A 23,588-nucleotide genomic window follows, 5' to 3' on the forward strand; every position below is an offset into this window, starting at 1 on the left:
CGTTCATACAGTCAGGGGGGGACTCAAATGGACTGCTGGCGCCCTTTTCAGCTCTTTACCACTTTTTACTTATTCGCGATTATTGAATTTTTTATTGCGCTCCCATCTACATATTGACATTTGTCACAATTTGTTGGTATATTTTGGCGATGACACTTATATATTCTTCGTTTATCTGCAAATTAGCCAGGCCCGGAAATGGTCATTTCCGGCGATCTAGGAAGTATCTTTACTCAAAAATGTCTGTACGCTACGCGCCAACCTGTGGTGGCGCTCCGCTTAGATAGTGTCGAAAGCGCCCCTACAGACCATTCTCGTCCCTCCTGACCAATACCCCTAGCTCCGCCACTGGCCTACATCAGGGTGATGAACATTCAGCCCGGGAAGACCGTGAAGACGTTACCATGGCAATGTGATCCCCACGAAGCTGCTATAATGTTTCCAGGACTTAGACTACTCAAAACATAAATAAAGTCTAATATCAGCCAAAAGAAAGTACGCTATCACTGAATAACCAACAACGATGGTATTCCCAATGCTCCCATATTGCTCAATCATCCACACAACCGCTAGTAACTACAAGCAATGTATTATCAGGGAGTTCCATAACAACTCCCTGGTATACTATCAACTATTATTATTGTCAACATGTATGCAAGGATCCGTATTTATTTTTACTTTTAATTACTGTCCCACGATCTGGAAAGACGTTTGCTCAATAAAGGATCCACCTGAAAACCATCATATAATGCTAACAAACCTTCGTCATTACATGGGGAACTTTTATATTATTACAAACAAGATGCGCGAACCAAAATCTTCTGTATTAGACTAAATGATTTACTTATATAATTGGAGTAGGCCCTATGCATGAATATTTTCATGGGTTGGTCAGCATGCAGCATGCCACACAAGTTATGTATTTGCCACCAACAGGTTGAATAGGTGGCGTATTTGTTGTGTACTGTTCATCCTCCCATTGACGTCATCATTTCACTGACCAATTTAGCTCGAAACGTTCGACGAAATGGACAATCTAGAGGATAGTAATGGTTCTCTAACAACAACAAATAATGTAGGAAATTATTCCTAACGTTCGATGTTCATACCCACTTCTCAGGGAAATCTAAGAAAATGTAACTATTTGTCAAAGGGAAAGGAAGGCTTTTTATTGTTTTGATACCCTAGCATATTGATAGTTCAAATTCTGTCCACCCCTATTGCAAATTTTCCAATGCAATCCAATCCAATGCAAAGTTTCCATGTAAGTTATGCAGTATGTGCCTGGTAAAATCTTCTTACAGAACTATTAGTTACAATACTGTATTCCTAAGCTACTGATAGTTTTATGCGTGTTACCTCAAACATCGAGAGTGAGGGCTACGTGAACAGTTTGCCTTTGGATGAGATGGCTGATGATAGCGAAGAGGAGGAGAAAATGAATCTTGTAAGATTTTCTAACTTTATTTTCAAGTTGATTTGCTTATCGAAAAGGCAATTTTGTTCACTGTCTTACTCTTAGTTCATAAGTTGGGTAACACGATTATTTTTGTTCATTAAAGGCTTCAGGTTAGGCCTACCAGTCTACTCTAGGCCTAGCCATAGTCACGAATTGAACATGATTCATTCCATGCTAGTACTCCGTTAGGAATACTGATTTAGCCCATGCAAATTCTGTTACAGTCATCATAGGCAAGGCCTAGGCAGCTGATAATCCTCTGTGCTAAGTTAGTCTGATACTTGTTATTGTAGATGAGCTGTAACTAAATATACGGTAGACCTAGTGCTCAGCAGTATAGCAATTTAACCAATCGTTAGTTATTTTCAGTTGATCATTGGCTGCAGTGGAATGCTCCGTCAAAGAACGTACATCAATTGACCATCACAACAAGGAGTTCATTGCTGGTTTCTTGGATTATATGTGACGTAAATGTTGTGAATTGTTTAGATTGGTGATCACTGGCCAGAAGCACAAGGGACCAACAGAGGTAGTAAATAGTATGCAAAACATGAAATGCATTATGAGTCATAATCACTGAAAATCCAAGAGACAAACCACCATTTCTGAAGAAACCCTCATTTCAAGAGTATTCCTACAAATTGTATGACCCCCTCCCCAGTGTTCACCCCAGTGGCAATCTTCATGAAGTCGTCATGGGTTCTGGGAGGTTACCCCGAGTGAGATTCAAGCGGAAGCCCTTGGTCAGGTGAAGGGGCCGAAAGCATTCAGCATTTTAGTGCTCATAACTCTCTAAAACAAAATGAGAAAAAAAAATGTCATTCACCTGGCTAAATTTTCCAATCACTAGCTGACTCAATGATAGGAAGCAGTAAAGGCATGTGCAAGATTGAGGCTACAGTGTAGCCCATTAATGTAACCAATTGTAGTAGGCCCATTAATATTTAAGTGCTGATCTATGCCCTTCAAATAAGCACATCGCAAATTTTCAACAAGCTTTGAAAATTGTTTCCTCCTCCATTTTGTAAAGCAGGGAAAATGTCATTTATCGTCAACAACTTATTATCAAACTAAATAAGTCAGGTTCAGCGATTGGTGGAGGTTAGGCCTAGTGTTATTGAATAAGTAAATGCATACGGTTCATTGCGCGAAACACTCACGGACCCATGTACTGCACGGTGCATCTTATGTTTATTTAAACAGCATAATCCGCATTGAGAGTTACAAGTGGTTACTAACTTTAACTGTTTGTCAGTCATACAAAGGATAAAAACTTAAATGATAGCATGTATTGTAAAGAGAAGTTTTATTGTTTGTGACATCATTATTTTTGAAATATATTTTAGTGATGTCTTTTATATATTTTTTAGTTTTTGCACCATCTTTATTATCTTGATTTGTCATGAGTAAACATTAACACAAATTTGTTACTTTCCATTCATATCTTTAAATAACTGAAATATAATCCACTTCTAATAAAACCAATGGAACTGGTCAAAAGGGGTATACATGTGTTTTCTTACTTTTAACAAATAAATCCTTTGCTACTTGAAAAATGAATTTGATCCTATAAACTCTAGTAGCATCAGAATTTAAGAACCAAGTTTCTTAGTATATAAATAAAATACTTAAGATGAAACATAAGTACATTGTATGGATGCTCTTTAAGAGTAATTTGTAACAAAAGAAAAACTCTTGCTGTGAAAAGTTCAATTGGCTCCCAATGATTGCCTGTGTTTTGACATCCAAGAGAAAGTTGCAAGTAACTGCACATTCCCAGAAAGATGATTCATTGGCTCTCCCTGCTCCCCATGAAAGGTACATTAAGAGTCCAGCTTGATCTTAATATGATGGTAGAAGTCTTTAGTTGCAACAAATCTATGAAGAAATTTAACATGAAAATACTGGAGTTTCCTATCACCGATTTACAAGGGATTTGAAAAATGATGCTCTTACATGGTCTCCTAAATCAATGTAATCTGCATTCCATTTTGCAAGTGAGGTTGGAGGCTTAACAATATTAAAGTGAGGTAAGCTGTTTGTACAGTAAATAACGAGATCTCTGACGGTAGTACAGGCAATTTCAAGTGTAGTAGGGGTAAAGTTATCATCATAACACTTAGTGCTGCTACCACATATTGGGAATTGCTGTAATATACCAATATATACTGTAAAGGTGAAAGGACATTCCTTAATATTTAAGTTTAGTTTAAAAACATAGTACAGAAGTGGCTTATTATGGGAATCTAATATGTCTTATATAGTAAATTATGTCAGCCTTGTCATATGATTATAAAATATAGACCTGTGTTATTTGACATTTAATTATTCCATAATATCGCATTACCAAAGTTACAGTCAGTTTTTTACTATCATTAATTTTTTTGTGATAGGCATTTTGAACTTGTCATAGATGACTTCTCAAGCAAACATCATCCCCTCCCCCCGCCCCCCAAGACACACAAAATCACAGCACTGATTAGTGTAAGAACCTTGTTGTCATCAATGGTCAAAACTTGGAAATCTTGTATGCAAAGTATAAAATCTAGTAGGAATCACTATAACCCTAGGCTTGTACTGTATGGAAGAATGACTTCAAACTTTACTCAGTGTCTGCTTGTGCTTCTCTCACTTCATTCATATTCCAGTGCATCATACAGTACAACAGACATACATACAGAACTTTGTTATTGTACCCTAGAGTGCACATACATCTGTATACATTCTATACCACAATCGGATAAACAGTGACAAAGGGGAGGATAACGGAATAGGCCTATCTATGTAGGGTACTTCTTAAGCTATGCTAATCCTCCTGTCACCTACAGGTTGTCTTTTTGGTCATTCAGACACCCTCTGTAAAATTAAGGTCACAGAAACCATCAGATGATACGGATCTTTGTGTCAGATTTTCCCTCTTTGCTTAAATAATTGATTGTGATTCACATTTTTGGGTTTTCTTGTTTTGCATAAAAAGGCGTCCACACCATGTCATATTGTGTTGAGTCTAAACAAGTTGAATTTGATCAACTGAAACATAAGATGACTCTTGCACATTAAAACAATTTTTATTTTTAATGTTTGTCATATAAGTTACTCCTCTCCTTCCCTCAACTAAACAATGTATGAATGATAAGTTACAGACATGAAGTCTCACTCATTAACTGCACAGTTAGTACATGAATACACAGTGTGCATTGAAAGTGTTACTATAAGGGCTAAGTGAATCAGAATACTTGAATATAAAATGCCACTTCAAGTGTCAGGGGTCTCATACAGTATGACATCCAATCAATTACATGGAACCTTCAGCTGTAATTGAATGAACACAATTTTGAGGGTATAATATTTGATATACATGGAAGTAATAATCTACTTCTCTGACATGAATACATTATTATACCTTAATAATTGGCATATGAAACATCTTAAAATTGTTCAAGAGGTCAGATTATAACTGGTACAAGTATTGTATACTATCTTTAGGCTACTGTGGTAAGTGTATTTGATAAGAGAGTACAGTAGTAGAAAGCTGATATTTGCTATCCTATAAAGATATTTAATTGAGCGTGCAAGAAGTTGCTGAGTAAGCAGTTAAGTAGAGCAGAGATAATAATTATAGATGACCCTTTTAGTTCATAATCCCATATAAAGCACCTTACATAGCTTTGTTGTACTAGTACTATGTCCTTACCCTGATCATAGTAGCAAATCTATATGTACTGTAGCTGCCTGAACCATCTCTAGCACACCCATTGCACAAGTTTCAGTTTGACAGGTTGTACAACAGTGTCATGAATATATGTATTTTAATGTATTAGATATAAAGGCAAGTTCCTTCTATATTGTGCTCATATCTTTGTTACAGTAATTTCAAGTTTTATCATCAACAGTCTGCTTGTTTTCACTGTTGATAGAATAATTATTGAAGTTTATTTCCTCCTTATGACAGTATCTTTGACATTTCTTAACATCGGGATAGAATTTCGAACACCAAAGCGACCTACTGTATAATAATGTACTTTTAACATTGTGGGCAATATTAGCTGCCTATACTTTGAGGGGAACAAATAAGATGTCTGGAGGTTTCAGTTCAGTTAAAAAAATCCTGCAATCCTTATAACATAGTCAAAACAAGATTGACTGAACATTAGCAATATAAACCATCTTTAATAAAGGTTTGTAAACTATGTAACCTGATCTTCTGATGTCACGCCCTCCTATCAATGATCAAATAAGTTTCATATGAGACATGTGCTGGTACAAAGTCAGACATCAAGACACCCATACCAAGAAATCAAGTAGGCTCACATAATTGGCATTGGCAAATAAATCTATTGGCTGCAAATCATTTGGTAATAAGAATGTTTTCTTGAACAAATTTCATTATGCCTGATACACTGTAAAGTGCAGTGAAAGTTCCAAATGTTAGTATGTACTGTATCTATACTGAATTACTGACTATGCAATGTTACACACAGTGGCTATGAATTTATTTTGGTGTAAATTGCTACTGAACCATTGCGGTTGGAGATCAAATGAAGTGGATTTCCCCTATAATGCTATGCGATCATGTGCCTTACAGAACAATCAAGTTCTGTTGTCAAAACTCACAAAATTTGTCTTTCATTCTATTAAACACTGTTACACTATTCAGTAATTTAAGGATTATTCACATCACTTCTTCCACACCCTTTTCAATTATAATAGGTTACAGTATTTAACTTGTGTGCATTTGATCTCCTCTGTAGCAATTTGTTACTTTTTACATACATGTGTATTTGTGTAATTATTTTGGTTTTGGGGGTTTTTGTCTTTCAGGAAGATGAATTTCACTGGTTACTAGATAAAGAGGTACATTCCATTTTGGGACAAATTCAAGATTTACTAAAGGTAAGAGACAAAATCTTTTCTTACTTTGAACCTGATTTTATTTAACTATTTTACTTCACTGTTCCGTCTATCTACCTAAACCTTAATTAAAGTTGGTAGTATTTAGTTCTGTACCTTCACTGATTCTTGTTCAGATCTTCAACCAACCCCCCTTTTTTTTATCAATGTTACTTCTGTGGAGACTAACTAACTTTGCCTGTAAATGTACAAAGAACTTTGTATCACGAATAAGAATGAATCGGCTTGAGACAATGTCAATGTACATGTATTCGAAGCCACTTAGTAATGTTGTGAGTTTTCCATACATGTCCAATAGCGTATAGAACATGTAGAGCCTTAGCCCCTCATGACACCATACATGGTGCACTTTGGGAAAGTTTATAATTTTACCAAAGTCAAGGTCCTTCCGTATATCGATATCATCGATAAAATTTGGTATTTTAATTGTAGTCATATCCACGATATCAATTTCTGACCATATCGATATAATTAAATATAGAAGTATATATAGACTATATCAATATCGCAGAGACTTGCCAATATTACATTATATTACATATATTACATACTTATATTTTCATACTGTGGAGTGACCGCGTTACTCTTAAATTCGATAAGAGATAGCAAAGTTTGTTAGAGCTACAGTAGTACTGTACAGTATATATGGCTGTCATACAGTATGTGTGCACTCAAATATCATAACGTTAGGCATTGGTGGCAACACATTTCGACAAAAAAACGATCGTGGTACGAAGTTGCAGTTGAATTGTTTCTAAGAATATTTCGTAAGGTTTGAATCATTGAAGGTACTGTAGATCTCATTTTAGGGTCTTTATTCAATGCCAAAAAGTTACTAGTTATTTAAGTGTGCCACATTTGACCCCACCATGCAGGACTGTTATAGATTTGTTATTAAGCATAATCCTCTTAGATATAATTTGATTGTCTCTTGAAAACAGTATGATGAGGCGAAAGGATAAATATAGTTCAAGCCTTGACCTCATTGTATAAATCAAGTTATACCCTTGACTTTTTCTTTCTATATTTACAGGATTGCAGTCACAGATTCCTACCCCTACATACAGGTAAATTGCTTCTTTCAATTTCAAGTGCATATTGGATAAAATTTAACCAGGCAGGTTGGTGCAATGATCAGAAAATAACTTTAGCAGAAGACTAAAGAGTGACCATAAAGATTCATGAAAATGACAATTCTGTGTGTACAACCTGTGTGTCTGTACTCTGTGTGCATGCATTTGTGTCATATGTGACAACCCAATAACTTTTTATGTTGTATCTTGCATTACAAATAGTACTGTAAAAGTCTGATGCATGCCAATTATAGCTGAACCCTATTTTATTGGGTTACATTTCCTTATAAATTGAACACTATTTGCTTTAGGCTTACCTATCATGAAAGTAACTTCAATCATTAGCTCTGTGTGGAAGCTTTTGGTTTCGATGACAATATCAATTGTTCCAGCCATAATAGCACGGTTTGTATAGTGTGCATTCATGTATAGTATGTAAAGTTATGCATGTATGTTGTTGCATAGGTTGAGAATGCTTGTGATATATCAGGAATGTAATTTGTAAGGATAGCACATGAAGCAAATGTCCGTATTGAGTACATGAAGCCTTTTATGTTTGTGGTGAAAGGTCAACAGGGGTCAAAATACAGAAGATTAAGGATAACAAATCTTCAAACATGTGGCAGATTGAGACTAAGCTGTGTTAGTTTGCTATATTGTATTTGGAGGAGGATGTACTGTATACATGGCTAAAAGTGGGCCCATTCATTATTAGGGCTGGTTTAATTAATATAATAAATGGGCGATTCCATGGTAACTCGCATTACACTTTTTGCTGTTTTTTTATAATCCAAGTGCTGTGGCTCGAATATGGGTTAGTGTAACTCCTCAATTTTCTGTGGTGTTATACCCAACATTCATAGCTACATTATGAAATTATCAAGAATTATAATTGTCATCGCCTTAATGTATGGTGCGCTTCCAAATATTGGTAACTCGCATTACGGAAAAAGGACACCTGAAAAATTGACACCGGTACAAAATGGCACTGTGCTCAAACAAAGAATGATTTCTTCAATTGCATACATGTACAAGATATCTACCCTACTGATGTTTATATATCAGCAGTAGAAAATATGAAACAACTTCAGATGTGGTATGCAGGGGGGAAAAGTCTGGTAACTCGCATTACGGTAACTCGCATTACACTTTTTCCAGTCATCGATTTGCTTTTTATTCATCAAATTCTTTGAAAGAGATATGCTCCAAAGCCATTTTTGAAACTCTAAGAAACTCTTAGAAACTGTAAACTCTTTCCAAAACTTTTAACAACATTTTAACAACAATTTGCAAAACATCCTGACAATTATATCAATAATAATTGAAGTTGATTGAACCAGAAAATCAACTGAAGAATTGTTGACTGACAAGATTGCAATGTACACTAAATTGAATTATCAATCCATATTTCCAATCAAGCTAATCCAAAATTGTTGACTTACAAGATTGCAATGTACACATTTGAATTATCAATCCAAATTTCCAATGAAGCTAATCCAAGCAAGCTGGTAGCTCTCCTCTTCCATTTTAATGTCTCAAAACATCTACCGAAAGTTAAACAGGTTCACAGCTTATATAGTGAATTACAAGAAAAGCTTCTTTGGCATGTTAATAAGTGATTGGTCCTTTGGAAATTTGAATTTAGGGTTCTTAGGAAAAGCATGAAACTAATAAAACAATCCTTGTTCCTAATTCTATCAGTATAATAACATTATCAACAATAACACAATAGATGTTTTATCATGCGGTATGAGGGCATGGTGGTAGCTATATATATGGCCATTCTAGATAACCTTGAATGGATGGTGTTTTGTATCAAATTAGAATTTTGATGCAAACTTGAATTGGCCACAACTATTAGCAATCAAAGGTGTTCCCAACTTCTTTATCATCTGGCTTCGTCGATAGAAAGTTTTGTCATCCCTGGGGTTCGGCCATTTCCAGTTATCAATTCCCGTGAAATCCGGTGGCCTGCCTTATTTTGTGTAATTTGGGGATTTGAAATGCTTTGGAGTAAAGGTTGATTTTCACATTGTAGTGATAAGACACTCATATTGGGGAAAGGGTTTGCACATCATATTTGGGGAACACACATTTGAATTGGTAAACCACACCAATCTATTCCAACTGACCAAGCCTCCGCAATCCTGCCCCATCCCCCCCAGCAGCCCCAATCATCTCCTATGCAAACTCCCTGTCCGTCCCATCCCCTCTGCCCACCCCACTAATTCTGAGGTGCCCACACCCTTGGCAGCATCAGCTTTCACATCAAGACTAATTTCCATCAAGATGTTAGGCACATTATAATGGTCATGCATGATTTACAATATTTGCCCATCCTTGAACATATATATTATGTGATAGGCTACAGACTAATATAGCCTAAGCTCTCACAATTTGTCCTAAATATTGTACTAAGCAATTAATATCCCATGAAAATGCTATCGTTAAATTGGAGAAAGAATAGGCTAACTTTACTCATTTGATGATGTCACAGTTGAATGCAACTTGGAAGGTCCGTGATTCCACAAAGGTCAGGTGATAAAATCATCAATGTCTGTTGAAACTGTCTTAAGGGTCACATGTGATGTAATGGAGGTTGCAGTGCATTCTGGGTACAGGAAGTAACTACTGTGCACACCTTATATAAGTATTTAGTGCGCTGTATTGTTTTGTTGATCAGTAGTACTGCAAGTGAGATTGGAATTATATATGGTAACTCGCATTACAGCGGTAACTCACATTACTGGTAACTCGCATTACAGTTTTCAATGGCTATTTATATCTATATACTAGGTACATTTCTAATTCTTTCAACTATTTTTATACTCTTTACTTTGACTAGAAGCATAATATGAAATGGCAGGAAATTATCTGCTCCAGTGAAAAAAAAAAGTTAAAAACTTGGTCTTTCGGTAACTCGCATTACGCTCTCAAATCAGCTCTGTGTCGTTACAGCCATATATGCCTACAAACCAAAAATGTTTGGAGGAATTGTGATTAATATTTTAATATATCACTAATGGCACTACCAATACATATATAACAAATTTATTTAGGGTGCTTTCAAATATGGAAATCTGAGACTTTGAAATATCCACACTATTTCCTCAAATATTCCCTCAAAAATCAACATTAGTCAGGTATTCACATTTTTTGGTAGAAGAACGTGATATAGTTGGAAAAAAAAGTACATAACCCAGACCCTAAATGTGTTTATAGTATACTAGAAGCCAAAAATGGCTGCAGAAATGATTTTGAAAATTTGGGGTCATGTCCCTGTTTTCACGGAATCGCCCAAATGCAGACTATTTCTAGTTACACATTGTACACAATTTGCAACATAAAACTAGTGTTTCCTGGCTCCATACATGTGTAATGCTTGTATACGTAACCAAAGCAGTTTGGTTGTATTTAACTGCTTTCCCTTGTTTTTCATGTTACATATAAATGATTGCCCTTGTACTATTAAGTACTTACATGTACATTAAGTATTTATTGTTGTTCATCCAGTAGGGTTTGCTCTCACCTTCACATTCATGTTCCACTGTAAAAGGAATGTCTGGATCATGAAAGTACACTTAATGTATACATAAATATGCACATATTCAAGGATACAGTGACACATCATTACTTAGTCCTGTATGTCACACACACTGGGATATGTGCTAGAAACAACAACAATAGCAGTAGAGATAAATATTAAAGGGATACAATGATACAAGGATAATCATTACCCCTGTATATACTGGGATGTGGATATGCTAGAAACATTTATACATGTATATATTTACATATGTATGAATACTACAGGGATATTGTTACATCATTACCACTGTTTATCTTACTGAGATATGGAGTTTTACCCATATTTAAATGTTAAAGGGATACAGGAATGTATCGTTACAGTATATCATACTTTAATGTTAAACGGCTACAGATGTTCTGGAATCTATTTTCCCTAATTATATATAATTCAATGTTAAAGCGATACAGTGCTAATACCCTCAGATAAAGTAGAAACAACAAGAACACATATTCTTCTTCAAATTTCTTTTGAGAAAGAAAAGGAGAGAAAAACAGAACATGCTTTCTTTTAGTTTGATGTCATTACTGTATTTGGAATAAGTTTTGTCCCAAAAGTCTGAGCTGTTGTTTGGTATGATATAGGTCTTTGCATATATACCTGGACACAGGTTAATGGTTGAATATCTGGCAAATAAAATATGTACTTTAAATACTGTACATAATTGTGTATCCAGGGGAACATTTTCATGCTAAACTATTACAAAATGAATCATGTGCATGCTTTGACTTTTATACAAAGTCTCTGTTAAGAAAAATATTGAATGACACAAAACAGTCTTCATACACAACTGTTAATTGTCACTATCGGAATATTTCTCAATGCAAGCACTTTAGAGGATTCCTTGGTGCAGTAGTTAGAGTAGTAGTAACATAACTTCAATTCTTGTTCATTTAATGGACTTCTTGTAAAAGGTTGTCTGTTCAAACAGGATAGCTGATACAACAAAAGGATTAATGTTACATGATTGAGTACAGTTTCTATAAATAACTGAATTAAACGGTCTCAGAAACCCTCATTTGAAGAGAGGCTTTGCATGTCAGACTTAAGTGATTTTAGGCAGCTCAGACTACAAACTTGTCTGTATATCCCATACATGTCAGCACTGCATACATGAGCTAGTGTCATTCTACAATGAACTATAAATTACAAATCTTTAAGTTTGATCATTTTGACAACGCTAGCTAATGGACAGTAAACTATTTTTTTTTACATTAGAAGGCGTAACAGTCAGCTTAAATGCATAACAATTCCCTTCTTTTGTAAATGTTGTATTTTTCGTTTGTGAAATAATTACAATCTACAAGATCTATTAAGCCCATCAAACCACGAGAGAAAGTTGAATGGATATTAGATAAGAGAGAGCTGGAGATATTGACAAAATACAAATTTACATATTTTCTTCCTTTTAAGATGTTCATGGTTTCTATAAAATAGTATTCATCAAAGCTTGTCATTTAATGGCACATTTTGAGATGATCGAATGGATTGTCTTAGTCTCTAAAGTATCCCTTAATGCGTCCTGTTGTTCCTAGCTCAAACAAGATCAATTTCCTGCCTCTCATGTACGAGCGGAGAGAAATCAATATGTGATGAGCTGTATTCTCCTTGAAGAGCTAACTGGAATATATAATGAACCCCTCCGAGCTAGACTCTACGTACATTATATCATTTGCATGAGATGCCACATTAATTGGTGTTACTACTGCTCTCGGATGAAATATTGATGAGCTACGCCTTGGATCGAGCGGTGCCAGGGACTGAGGATGGAGCCCGGAGAAGAAACTGTATGTTAGGAGTGAGAGTAGTAGAGATAATAAACTTCTCTCTCAGCCTTGAGGACTTTAGTAGTGCGTTACTCTAAAATATCAAACGTACTAACCAATGTATATACCTTTGATCTGTATCAAGTCCATTCCCTTGAATCTTTATTAAGTACATACTGTACTGTAGTACCTAAGGCGTGATAATCTATCCTTGTTCTGTATCAAGTACTTTGTATATATCCTAGAACATCTACCTTTGATTAGTATCTAGTACTTATCCTACAAGACTACTAGATCAGGAATACCTTTGATCTGTATCAAGTACATACCCTATCAAATCAGGCATATACTACTACTTCAATGAACCTTTGGTCTGTATCTAGTACTTACCCTAGATCTTTAATCTGTATCAAGTACATATCCTATCAGATCAGGGGTATATATATACTACTACCTTTGGTCTGTATCTAGTACTAACCCTAGAACAGCACTAGATCAGGAATATCTTTGATCTGTATCAAGTACCTACTTTAGCAGATCAGGTACATACCTTTGTACTTTATTGAGTACATACCCTAGATTCTAGAGATATACTGTACATGTCAGTATATTAATCTACAGGTTATCTAATTTGAGTACATGTACCTTTCAAGATAAAGCATACTATAAATATAACTTAGTTTATAGATCTATAAAGTACACAGTACTACATATCACAAACTTGGATGAATCTGAAAACAGACACTCACAAAACCACCAACTACATTAATTTTTTAATTGTATTTATTGTATTAAGTATCCATAGTAAGTACAGTATATATGTACATACATGTTTATTTTTGTCAGCAGACACTCCTTAATGAATGAGTTTATGCCATACATGTAAAGGGAAGACGAGAGCACAAAAGCTAACACTGTTAGAATCCCCTGAAGACAGTGTCGTCTTGAAATGCAATTTATGATTTTTATTTACACAGTGCACTGTATCGTTGCTCTATGCCTACCACTGAATAGGAGATACAGTAAATATTAGGTGTTTGGATAAGTACTACACATGGTAAAGTGTCAAATGAATCCTTGCAGATTAAATCTGTGCCACGGTAAGGTCAAAGTTCAAATTAAAGACATACAGATTGACTAAATTAATACAGTATTGATTACATTATATGCTGCAGAAGAAGGAAACTGGCAAACAGGAACTTGAGCAATCTTTGGTTTCAATTGACACCAACCAAAAAAAGTTTACTTACTGTTGTTCATTCCTTATTCTTTCATACATACAGTACATTCATATTGAAAAGTGATTTTGTTAATTAATATAAGTTAAGCATTCAAATTTTGTGTAGCATTTTCAAAGGTTCTGAATTTCTTGCCTCATTGTACTAATGTATACCACTGTGCACTAGTTCCTGTGTATCAAACTGCTGTACTGTAAATCTTTGCACAGTTTGTATATTGCACCTTTACCACTTTGTGTAGTACTTTGCAATGCGATACTGGATAAATTATTCCCTTTAACTGCAAATTTTACAGTTTCAATGAAAAAATTTGCAAGCAATGGTGGATATTATGCTCCTGTATTTTGAGATTGAGTGCTTAGACAATTAAGTTTCGTACCTTAACTACCAGAACTGACATTAACATCATACCTGTTCTGTGTATTATTATTATTATTTACAGTTTCAGGGTTTAGATAATGTGCAATTGGCTTAAAAATGGAATTGGTACCACTCTGAAGAACCACACATGATAAGGTTTTGGCCAGACAGATTGTTTAGGCTAAAAGGATTTTTTTTCCCTCAGTTTTATGTAGAAATTACAGAAGGTAATTCTTCAGTGGTGATGACCACTTTAGGGATCAGTTAGGGTCTTCTAACTATATATGCTCAATAGCTCTGATGAAACAGAACACTTCATTAGGCCACTGGTTCCCTCAATGTTGATTCATATCCCTGCTTTAGGGCAAAGATTGCTTTAATCCTTTCTCAATGTCTTCTCAATTTTTGTAAATCATCAACTTTGCTATATAAATCCATTGTATAAAATTGGAATTTCAGATTTTCTCTTTCCTGCAGGTGGTGATTTCTGTTGTTTTGAAAGTTGTTGAACTGCATTAATTATGGTTTATATCCATACTCTCTGCTTCCTCAGTGCTATAACTTTAGACATGTTACATGAATGTGTTTGTGTGCATATAAAATTAAACACTGTATCTAAAACCCTCCCTCCTTCAGATGCTGATGGAAATTTACTTCCACTTTGTAAGTTACATTCGTGACACAATGTTCATAATTAACCCATTGCTCGCTGTTTACTAGGCAACTCATATAAGATTAATGCTCCATGTAAGAGTGTAACCACTATCATATTTAAGTGTACTGGCATTATTTAAGTCATAAATTGGCTAATTGTTTCCATTCTTGCCACACAAACATTCATGCGACACAAACATGTACACAGCAAGTGGGTATTAACTGTGCAGGTTGAAAATATTAAAAGCTGCCTGATGAGCTATTCTCTCATACACATTTTATCTTTTGAGCTCTACTGCCTTTTCCTTTAATAATCTAAAAGTTTTTATCTACTTTGGTAGAAGGTGAGTGTTATGCTATAATCACCTAACCTCCCACCCCCATCCAATCCCATCCCCAGCCAATCTCATCCCCCTCCATCCCTCCCCTCACATCCACCATTTCACTCAAATTAGGAAAGCTAGGTTAAACTCAATTGTCACCTACTTAAGAAGGGATGTAAGGAATTCTTAAACAAAGATTTTATAGCCCTGCTTTTAATATGTGACCTTCTTGTTTCACTAGCATAATTTAAATGGCTGCAACATGTTAGCAACAATCTCCTGCTTCATGGTCCTGGCTAATGTAGCATACTGTATAGTCTACCGTGGTTATGGCAGATAAATGCTCTCTCTCTCAGCATTTTTGTATAACTCACTCCATAAAAGAAGATGAAACTATCCTACCGCTATAAGCGATCAACTTTGCAATAAATTTGTTTGGTCGTCTGGATGTAATAGTTGACTTTTTCATTGATATTCTCAGCAAGGATAAACTCTGCATTATAATGAATCACACCTATGTAGATACAGTTCTGTAGTTATTAACGCCTCATTGATTCTACAAATTTATCTTAAAAGCCAGAAACAAGTCATGCTTGGATCATCTTTACATACGTGTATAAATATATTTTCTACTTTTGCCTCGCTCTACACTAAAGGAATCTCATTTTCTTGTGCAATTTGAGGCTTTCGTAGATCTGCATAAAATATGTGTAAACTTTATGCAAAATTCGCGGTTGATTCAGAGCTGCATACAAGAACTCAGTCAACATTTCATGATGAATAAGAACCATTATGTCTCTTAAAGTGTATGAAAAACATCGGTCATCATGTCATGAACATGTACAAATTTGTAATGAATGTTTCATTAAACATCAACCATGTCGATTACAGTATAACTTGAAGAAAAAAAAATTCTATGAAAATTCTATACACTTAGCATGCTCTACAATTCCATTTCTTTAAAAAATGCTCTGTACCATGTAAAGTACTAGTACTATAAAAAGTACACTGCTATCTTCTTTTTGTGTTTTTCTGTTATATACAACACTTTTTATTAAAAAACATGTATACTATTTTTGCATTGAATAAACGTAATTAGTAATCAAAATATGAGTTTGTGAAGTTTGCTGTACAGTACCATGCATGGTATATGACAACAGTAGGGAAGGCCTCGTCTTGCTCTTTTCCGTATCCTCTTCAAAAAGTAAGTTCTGAGTTTGTAAACTAATCAGTAATTTGTTTCTTATATAAATGTAATACCAAAAAAAAAAGATTGAGTTGAAGTTTAGAAACACCCTTAATTCTTTTATCCCAAGATTTTACTCAAGGAAATTATGTTTTACTAACAAACAGCACATCGTTACCCCAAGCAAATTACTCAGCAGTGCAGTTGTAAATGAAACACAGTCTGAAACAAAACTCTTATTGTGAATGTACATGATGCACAATATATATGTTAACATAACATGATTGACATGGGATGTTACTGCAATTTTATACAGTATATGTGTGTTATAAGTTAAGTGTATTACAATAGAACATTATAACATTACTTAGAAATGTGACTGTAGGAATCAGTACAGGATGTGGTGGAACGTAAAAACTTCACTTCCCTCAATGAAGCCATAAAAACTGCCTTTCTTTATTTGCCTAACGACAGCATAAATATTAGTCGCTGGTATTTCTTATTGAAGTTCAGAAAAGTTGAACTATCAGATATATCGGTAGTACAGTACTTTATAGGGATTAAGTGATGTTTCAATTTTGCTATGAAGTTTGTCTAATATTATAAAATATACGAATTACCAGCATTAGAGAAAACTCTCATAGCATTATTGCATTTGTATAGCAATTTGCATATACTCAATTGCTTATAACTACAGTATTTTCATATCATTTGCATATTTTAATACCAGAAAACTTTCTCATATAATTAGTATCAGTACTCATCAATTGAAGCAGAATTTTTAGTTGCTTTTGATAAATTTTTCTTTGTACTAAAATTTTTGAACGATGTTCCATATGTAAGTGGCAATGAAATGCTTGTTGGAATTTGAGCTGTGGTGACAATTACTGTATCTGATTTTGTAGCATAATTGGGAACATTGCTGATAACCATTATTAAACCTGTTGTTACATCCTTTATGTATCTAGTATCCCTAAGAACATCGCTGATAACCATTATTAAACCTGTTACATCCTTTATGTATAGTATCCCTCATCCAGTTAATAAACACAGGTTGGTTCACAGACTCACTGATACAGTATTCATGTCAGAGAGCTGTTACATCTTTTATGTATAGTATCCTTCATCCAGTTTATATAAACACAGATTGGTTCACAGACTCGCTGATATGTCAGAGAGCTGTTCTGTTATAGTGCACCTCGACATGAACATTTTATGTCCTCGGAATTTACATCGTCCTCAATTTGATATAAAGCCTACTAACGGATTCTGCAGAAACTGCTGTTTTGCTTCTGCTGCCCTCATCTTTGGAATAAATAACTTGAATTCAACAAGCTTGCTCATTCTCTTGCATCTTTCAAATATAAATATTCTAAAAACTCATCTGGTTCTAGAACTCGACAACTTCTAATTCACTTTTAACTTTTGTTAGCTTGTTGTCTGTTTGATACTTGCTGCGCCCTTGCTGACTGTTGTTGCAATGGGCCATGAGCATCTTCAGGCCTGACACAGGTGCATTAAAATGTTCATTATTATTATGATTATATCATTATTTTTCGTGTTAACCGGAAATTGAAAATACATAGAACAATAATGGTTGATACTGTATGCCAAAAATGGAGACCTGTGAAAACGTATTTTGTCTGACCCCTTACAACATGTGGCAGCGACCCCTGGGCCACACCCTTACCCTTTCTAAGTCCACCCTTAGTTGTTACCTATTCATACTGCAATGCTCTACTGTACAGTGCAATGAACTACAGCTAGTTACCAAGTATAATATAGTACCAATATACAGTGAGAGTAAAGTGACTTTCTTTGTGTAGACCAATATGTTGGTTTTATATAATTTCTAGCAACATACATCTCTTGGAGTGTGCTGTGGGCTCTGTAACATACAGCATGTTTACTAGTACTGGAGTTGCTATGTGGTTTCAGAGTCAATTCATCTCCAGTTATAATATATTTATTGTGTACCCAACATACAGTAAACCAGAAATCAAAGTTCAATTATGGTCATTTATTATACACATATATTCAAAGAAATGCTGCACTGATATTGTAAGCTATTAATATATCAGTTCACATCCTTTAGCTGCTCAGTCATGACTAAATATAACCTGGCCTGCCTTATAATCCAATCTATCCCTGTATCTTATGATTTGCTGGTAGTGTCATATTGTATTTTTCATTCAGTGATGTCAAGGTGTCTCCATGATCCATATTTTGTTGCTCTTTTCATACAAATTTTCAAGAATGAAACTTTGTTGTAATTGTGGTTACTTTGCCATACAGTAGGCAGGCAAGTAACCTACGCAGTGTGTGTGTGTGTGTGTATGTGTGTGTGTGTGATATATGTGACACCCTAGCTTGTATGCATCATACAGTATCTCAACATGGGTAACCTCTGCAGTTCTCTGATTTGGCATGTTGCTTTCCCATAATTAGTACAAGAACCCTATTGTTTTGGCTGCAAGCCAAAGGTCAAATGGTGTCAGCAGAGGGCAAAATGTGAAAATCTTAAAAAATCTTCAGAACCTGAACAACAAAGGAGCTGATATATGCATGGTAGGATAACCTTATGTACAGTAGTGTAAAGGTTTTTCTCAAATCGGTGAGGTCATCAGAGGTCAAACTCTAAAAACCTGTAGCTACAGTTGACCTACCATACCACAGTTTTTGCCACAAGAAGCATTGGAATGATTTTGTATACATGTAAAGTTAACTAGTATTCATGAATTCTGTAATTGGTGGCAAACATACCGTCTGATACAACTTAATGTAAATAAATTAAAAATCTGATATAAAATCAATGTAAGTCAATTTATTTGCTTTGACAAAATTGCCAACCCCAGAATTGAACAATTGTGCGCAGCTGGCCTAACAAATATCGATAAAATGTAAATTGCACTGCAATGTACTGTATTTATGAATAATCATTGGCTGATGCTTATATCCATCTGCATTTAACTGTGCACATTGCAGTTAGGTTTTATTGTTATTTCTGTTGAAATTTGTATACATATATCTGAATTATTTATTTATATTTATTTATATATATTTAATTTTAAGTTATTGAAATTTCTTCATAAGAAGTACATGATTTTCTAGAAACAAGATCATAATTTTTGTTTTGAGGAAATTTCTGCGTTTGATGTCATTTGTTGAAATTAAAATTGCAACTGAGGTGAAAAAACAATGTCAAAAGTACACTACTCATATGCATCTGCCTCCTATGTAATTTACCTTTCTTCCTTATTAAAGACTATATAGTCATCATACAGTAGTTTCTGCTTGAATGTGTGTAATTTAATCACCAACATACTTTGACTCATGTAACCATTAATTTATGTTGTCTTCGTTTACATTCAGCAATGGCTGAACATGGTTGGACGATGACTATAATTTTTAAAGTAATCCTCACTCTTTCAGATTTCAGGGCAATACCTTTAACCTTTAAATTGAAATAAAGGATATGTAGAACTGTTAAAATAACAAAAGAATATCTTACGACCAGATGATATTTGAAAGTGTTTAATAGTTGCTAATCTCAACGCTGGGAGCTTCACTGGCATGCAAATATGTCAGTTTTGTTGTATTACGATCTCAGAATTCATATGTCACACACTTTCTCATCTTGAAATCAACTACTTCATATCATTTCTCTTGTCAACATGAGGAAGATTCATTGTTGCAGAGCTCCCTCTATCATTAGAAAGTTTCTCATTTCTTAGAATGTAGCCAAAGCGAGTATTGAAACAGTTTATCAAATTGGAAGAGAACAAATATTCCATCTGCAAAGGTTGAAACTCTCAGAGAATATCAATTCCCAAAGGATGCCAGGAACCATCTTGTTTGATTCAATAACTTCAAGAAAAATAGAAAGTCATACTTTACATTTTACGCTAGGAACTAATCCTTTCTCTCACAGCATCTGTATTTGCTTCCAGTCTCACTTATTAAATGAAGGTTCCTGTAAATAGATAAAAGTGTTAACCATACAGTTTGTACTTGACAAGTATAAAATACAAAACATTATATAGTTCTTATCAATTACTTTGTTCTTTTTTTTCAGCCACAAAATATACTTCCATCAAATCAGAGACTTTTGTTTTATCCAGTGCAAAGTAAGTTTCAAGTTTGGTAAACATTATTTAATTATTAAATTGTGGTTTTCATGGAAAAGTACAAATCCACCAAACTTCTGAGCATAGAATGCAATAATAAATGAGAATGCTTTGCACATGGTACAGCAAGAGTGCATATATGGTGAGAAGACATCTAAGTGAGGACTCCTGTAACAAAAGAGTTTAATATGTTAGCGTTGAATACTTTGATGTTGAATATTGAAAACTTAAATTGATCTAAATGGCTAGATTTATGTCATAATACTGTAAGATATACAGTACTCTAGGAACTAGTTCAAATGTTTGTTATTACACTCTATGCTCAGAAGTTTGGTGAATTTGTACTTTGTCATGAAAACCATGTGACAACTATCCAAGTAAATATATTTTGGCTCAGCCTTATTTGTGTATTATTTTGGGAGGATGTTACAATACACACTATATACAAAAGATTCTTCAATACCACAACTTTAAGTCCTTTCTTCTCAAATTTGTTAATGAGCAATGACATTTTTTATCCTTTTGCATTTGTAAATATGTTTATGATTTTCACTGTTCATCCTATATTTTTGCTTCCATTTTATTTTTCGTAGTGGAAACGGTGTTAAGGGAGTGGTCACCCTGACAGGAGATGTCATTAGCAAAGCAGTGAGTACTCAGAAAAATGGTTACAGGTTTTTGAATTTGGAAAATGGTTTGAATTTTGCCTCCTTTCATTGGAAACATAAAGTAACACATTTAACAGAGGGCCCCCCCCTCTCCACCCCAAAATATGATTGTCATTGTTACATAATATTTCTATTCATTGGGTGACAAAAAAAAGGTAGTGGGAGGTTTGTGTTAGCAAAATATATAATTAATCAATCAATCAATTTACCTGAGATGAATTTGCAGATTAAATTTATTGCTCCCAATTCCTTTTCAACATAACTCATGATGTAAGATTGATCTTTGATTCATTCTTACAAATGTTTGAAGTTTATGCCTGAACATCATAATTCCTAGTGCTATTTTTGGTGGTTTAATATGCAGCACATGAAAGTTGTGGGTTGAATTATTAGTAGTAGGATTATGTTACAACAATTATATCTGCCCAGACAATATAGATAATAGCAATACAGAGCTTAAGGAGACAACCCAGAATCTTAGTAATTCCACTTTTAGTTTTCACAATCATATCTGAGGACCCTCTTCACTCTTTGAATAAGGCTTACTTTTAAAAGCCCTGTTAGTCAGTCTGTAAAGGCAGTTTCTCATTATGAAAGGGCTATGTGATAACTTGAAGTACACAATTAAGATCATGTTTGAGAAATCCAGAAAGACAGTTTTATTAATATTAATCCTTAATTAAAGTTAAAGTTACTTACTGTATAAGTTCTGTCAGATTTATTTAACGCAATACTTACTGAATGCTCTCAAACCAATTAGATGATGATTATATTGTTCTCTTGTTTTTCAGGATATTTCAATGAGGTACTCAGTGAAGGGAAATAACCAGATCCTGAAAACATGTCTAAGAGAGGACTCAAGTGTACTTTGGAGAGTACAACAGGTACATAATCCAAGCCTGCCCCTCCCATTCCCTGCCCCTCTCATCCCCCTTCCACCCCCACGCCTTCACTACTACCTTTAACAAATATACACACATGTGAAACAGCAGTTGTAATTTAATTCTCAGCAATGTTACAAGAGCCTCTCTGAAAATGTCTGATCTTATGGCTTTCCCTGCCCCCCCACCCTCTTAAACAAACAAAACTGGCAAGAACCACAATCACAATGAAGACTGCAAGAGAATAGATTGTACTCCAGGCTTCATTGTCCCTATGATTACCCCCTTCCCACATACCTTATCATTACCCCTTTCCCATCCCTATGCTTATCTCCTTCCCACATACCCTATGCTTACCCGCTTCCCACATACCCTATGAATACCCCCTTCCCACATACACTAAAATTACCCCTTCCCACATACCCTATGATTTACCCCATTCCCACCTACCCTGTGATTACCCCCTTCCCACATACACACTGTTGCCTACAGACACTGATTGGCAAACTCCATTTACTGTTGGTATATTCTGTTTCAAAGATATGAATGAATTTCTTGGTTAAAATCTGGTAATAAGTACATGCAGTAGATCTGATAATGTTTAATACTACTGATGTTTCTGCTGCTACATCTCAATACGCTTGTTAATGGCCTTAAATTGAATCCAACATATACACACATATATACACACACATTCACAACATATACACACTATTTGGGAGGTGTGTTGGTCTCCCGTTCCTGTGTTAGAAATAATATTACTGGACTTTAGGACATTTCAAATCTAGAAAATGATAGTATCTTCAATAAATTTGTTAATGTTGGATTAGGGTGTTTTTTTTTTTATGGGTACCAACTTGTGACATTGATACCAAAATTTCAAAATAAGTTGATTCCATAAAATAGTGACTCATTCTAGAGTTCAGTATATGCAATTGATAATTTACAAGCAATTTTTGAGTTCAGGTCAACCTTATGTGCACAGTCACAACTTTAAATTTGACGTTTCGGATATGGTTCCACGTGTAAGTGGGACACCAAAGTGACTTGAAATTCCTATTAGTAGTTACAAGCAGGTTGCAGTTCTGAAACTTTTATCACTAATGAACTTTGTAATGAATACCGCTTGAATAAATCAGCACTTGACAGTTCTTGCTTGAATATGAAAAACAAATTAGTGATGATAACGAAATTGAAATTGGCAATAATGTGGTTTTCCCCATACATTATAAATATTTATTTCATTTTGAGTAAACAATAGCCTTCAGTTGAATGAAAAACACTTTTGAACATTGCAAAGAAGTTCTTTCACTACATATATCCATTTCATAGAACCATCCAAAAGAATCTTTCAGC

At 34.7% G+C, this 23,588-nt stretch overlaps 1 protein-coding gene across 2 annotated transcripts in view; it reads left to right on the forward strand.

Annotated features, from left to right (window-relative positions):
- The first annotated feature begins 1,257 nt into the window (after positions 1-1,257).
- Positions 1,258-23,588, forward strand: part of LOC139980856 (protein rogdi homolog) — a 44,592-nt gene continuing 22,261 nt past the window's right edge. The window contains exons 1-7 of one of the 2 annotated variants that reach the window (XM_071992837.1): positions 1,258-1,447; positions 6,281-6,352; positions 7,404-7,437; positions 15,030-15,056; positions 20,632-20,683; positions 21,277-21,331; positions 22,143-22,235. In XM_071992837.1, coding sequence (XP_071848938.1) covers positions 1,349-1,447; positions 6,281-6,352; positions 7,404-7,437; positions 15,030-15,056; positions 20,632-20,683; positions 21,277-21,331; positions 22,143-22,235 — 432 coding nt within the window. In that variant the 5' untranslated portion in view covers positions 1,258-1,348. The remainder of the gene's footprint in view (positions 1,448-6,280; positions 6,353-7,403; positions 7,438-15,029; positions 15,057-20,631; positions 20,684-21,276; positions 21,332-22,142; positions 22,236-23,588) is intronic. The other variant, XM_071992838.1, reaches the window with a different exon arrangement.

Source organism: Apostichopus japonicus, chromosome 15 (assembly GCF_037975245.1).
Source record: "Apostichopus japonicus isolate 1M-3 chromosome 15, ASM3797524v1, whole genome shotgun sequence".
Classification (NCBI taxonomy): domain Eukaryota; kingdom Metazoa; phylum Echinodermata; class Holothuroidea; order Aspidochirotida; family Stichopodidae; genus Apostichopus; species Apostichopus japonicus.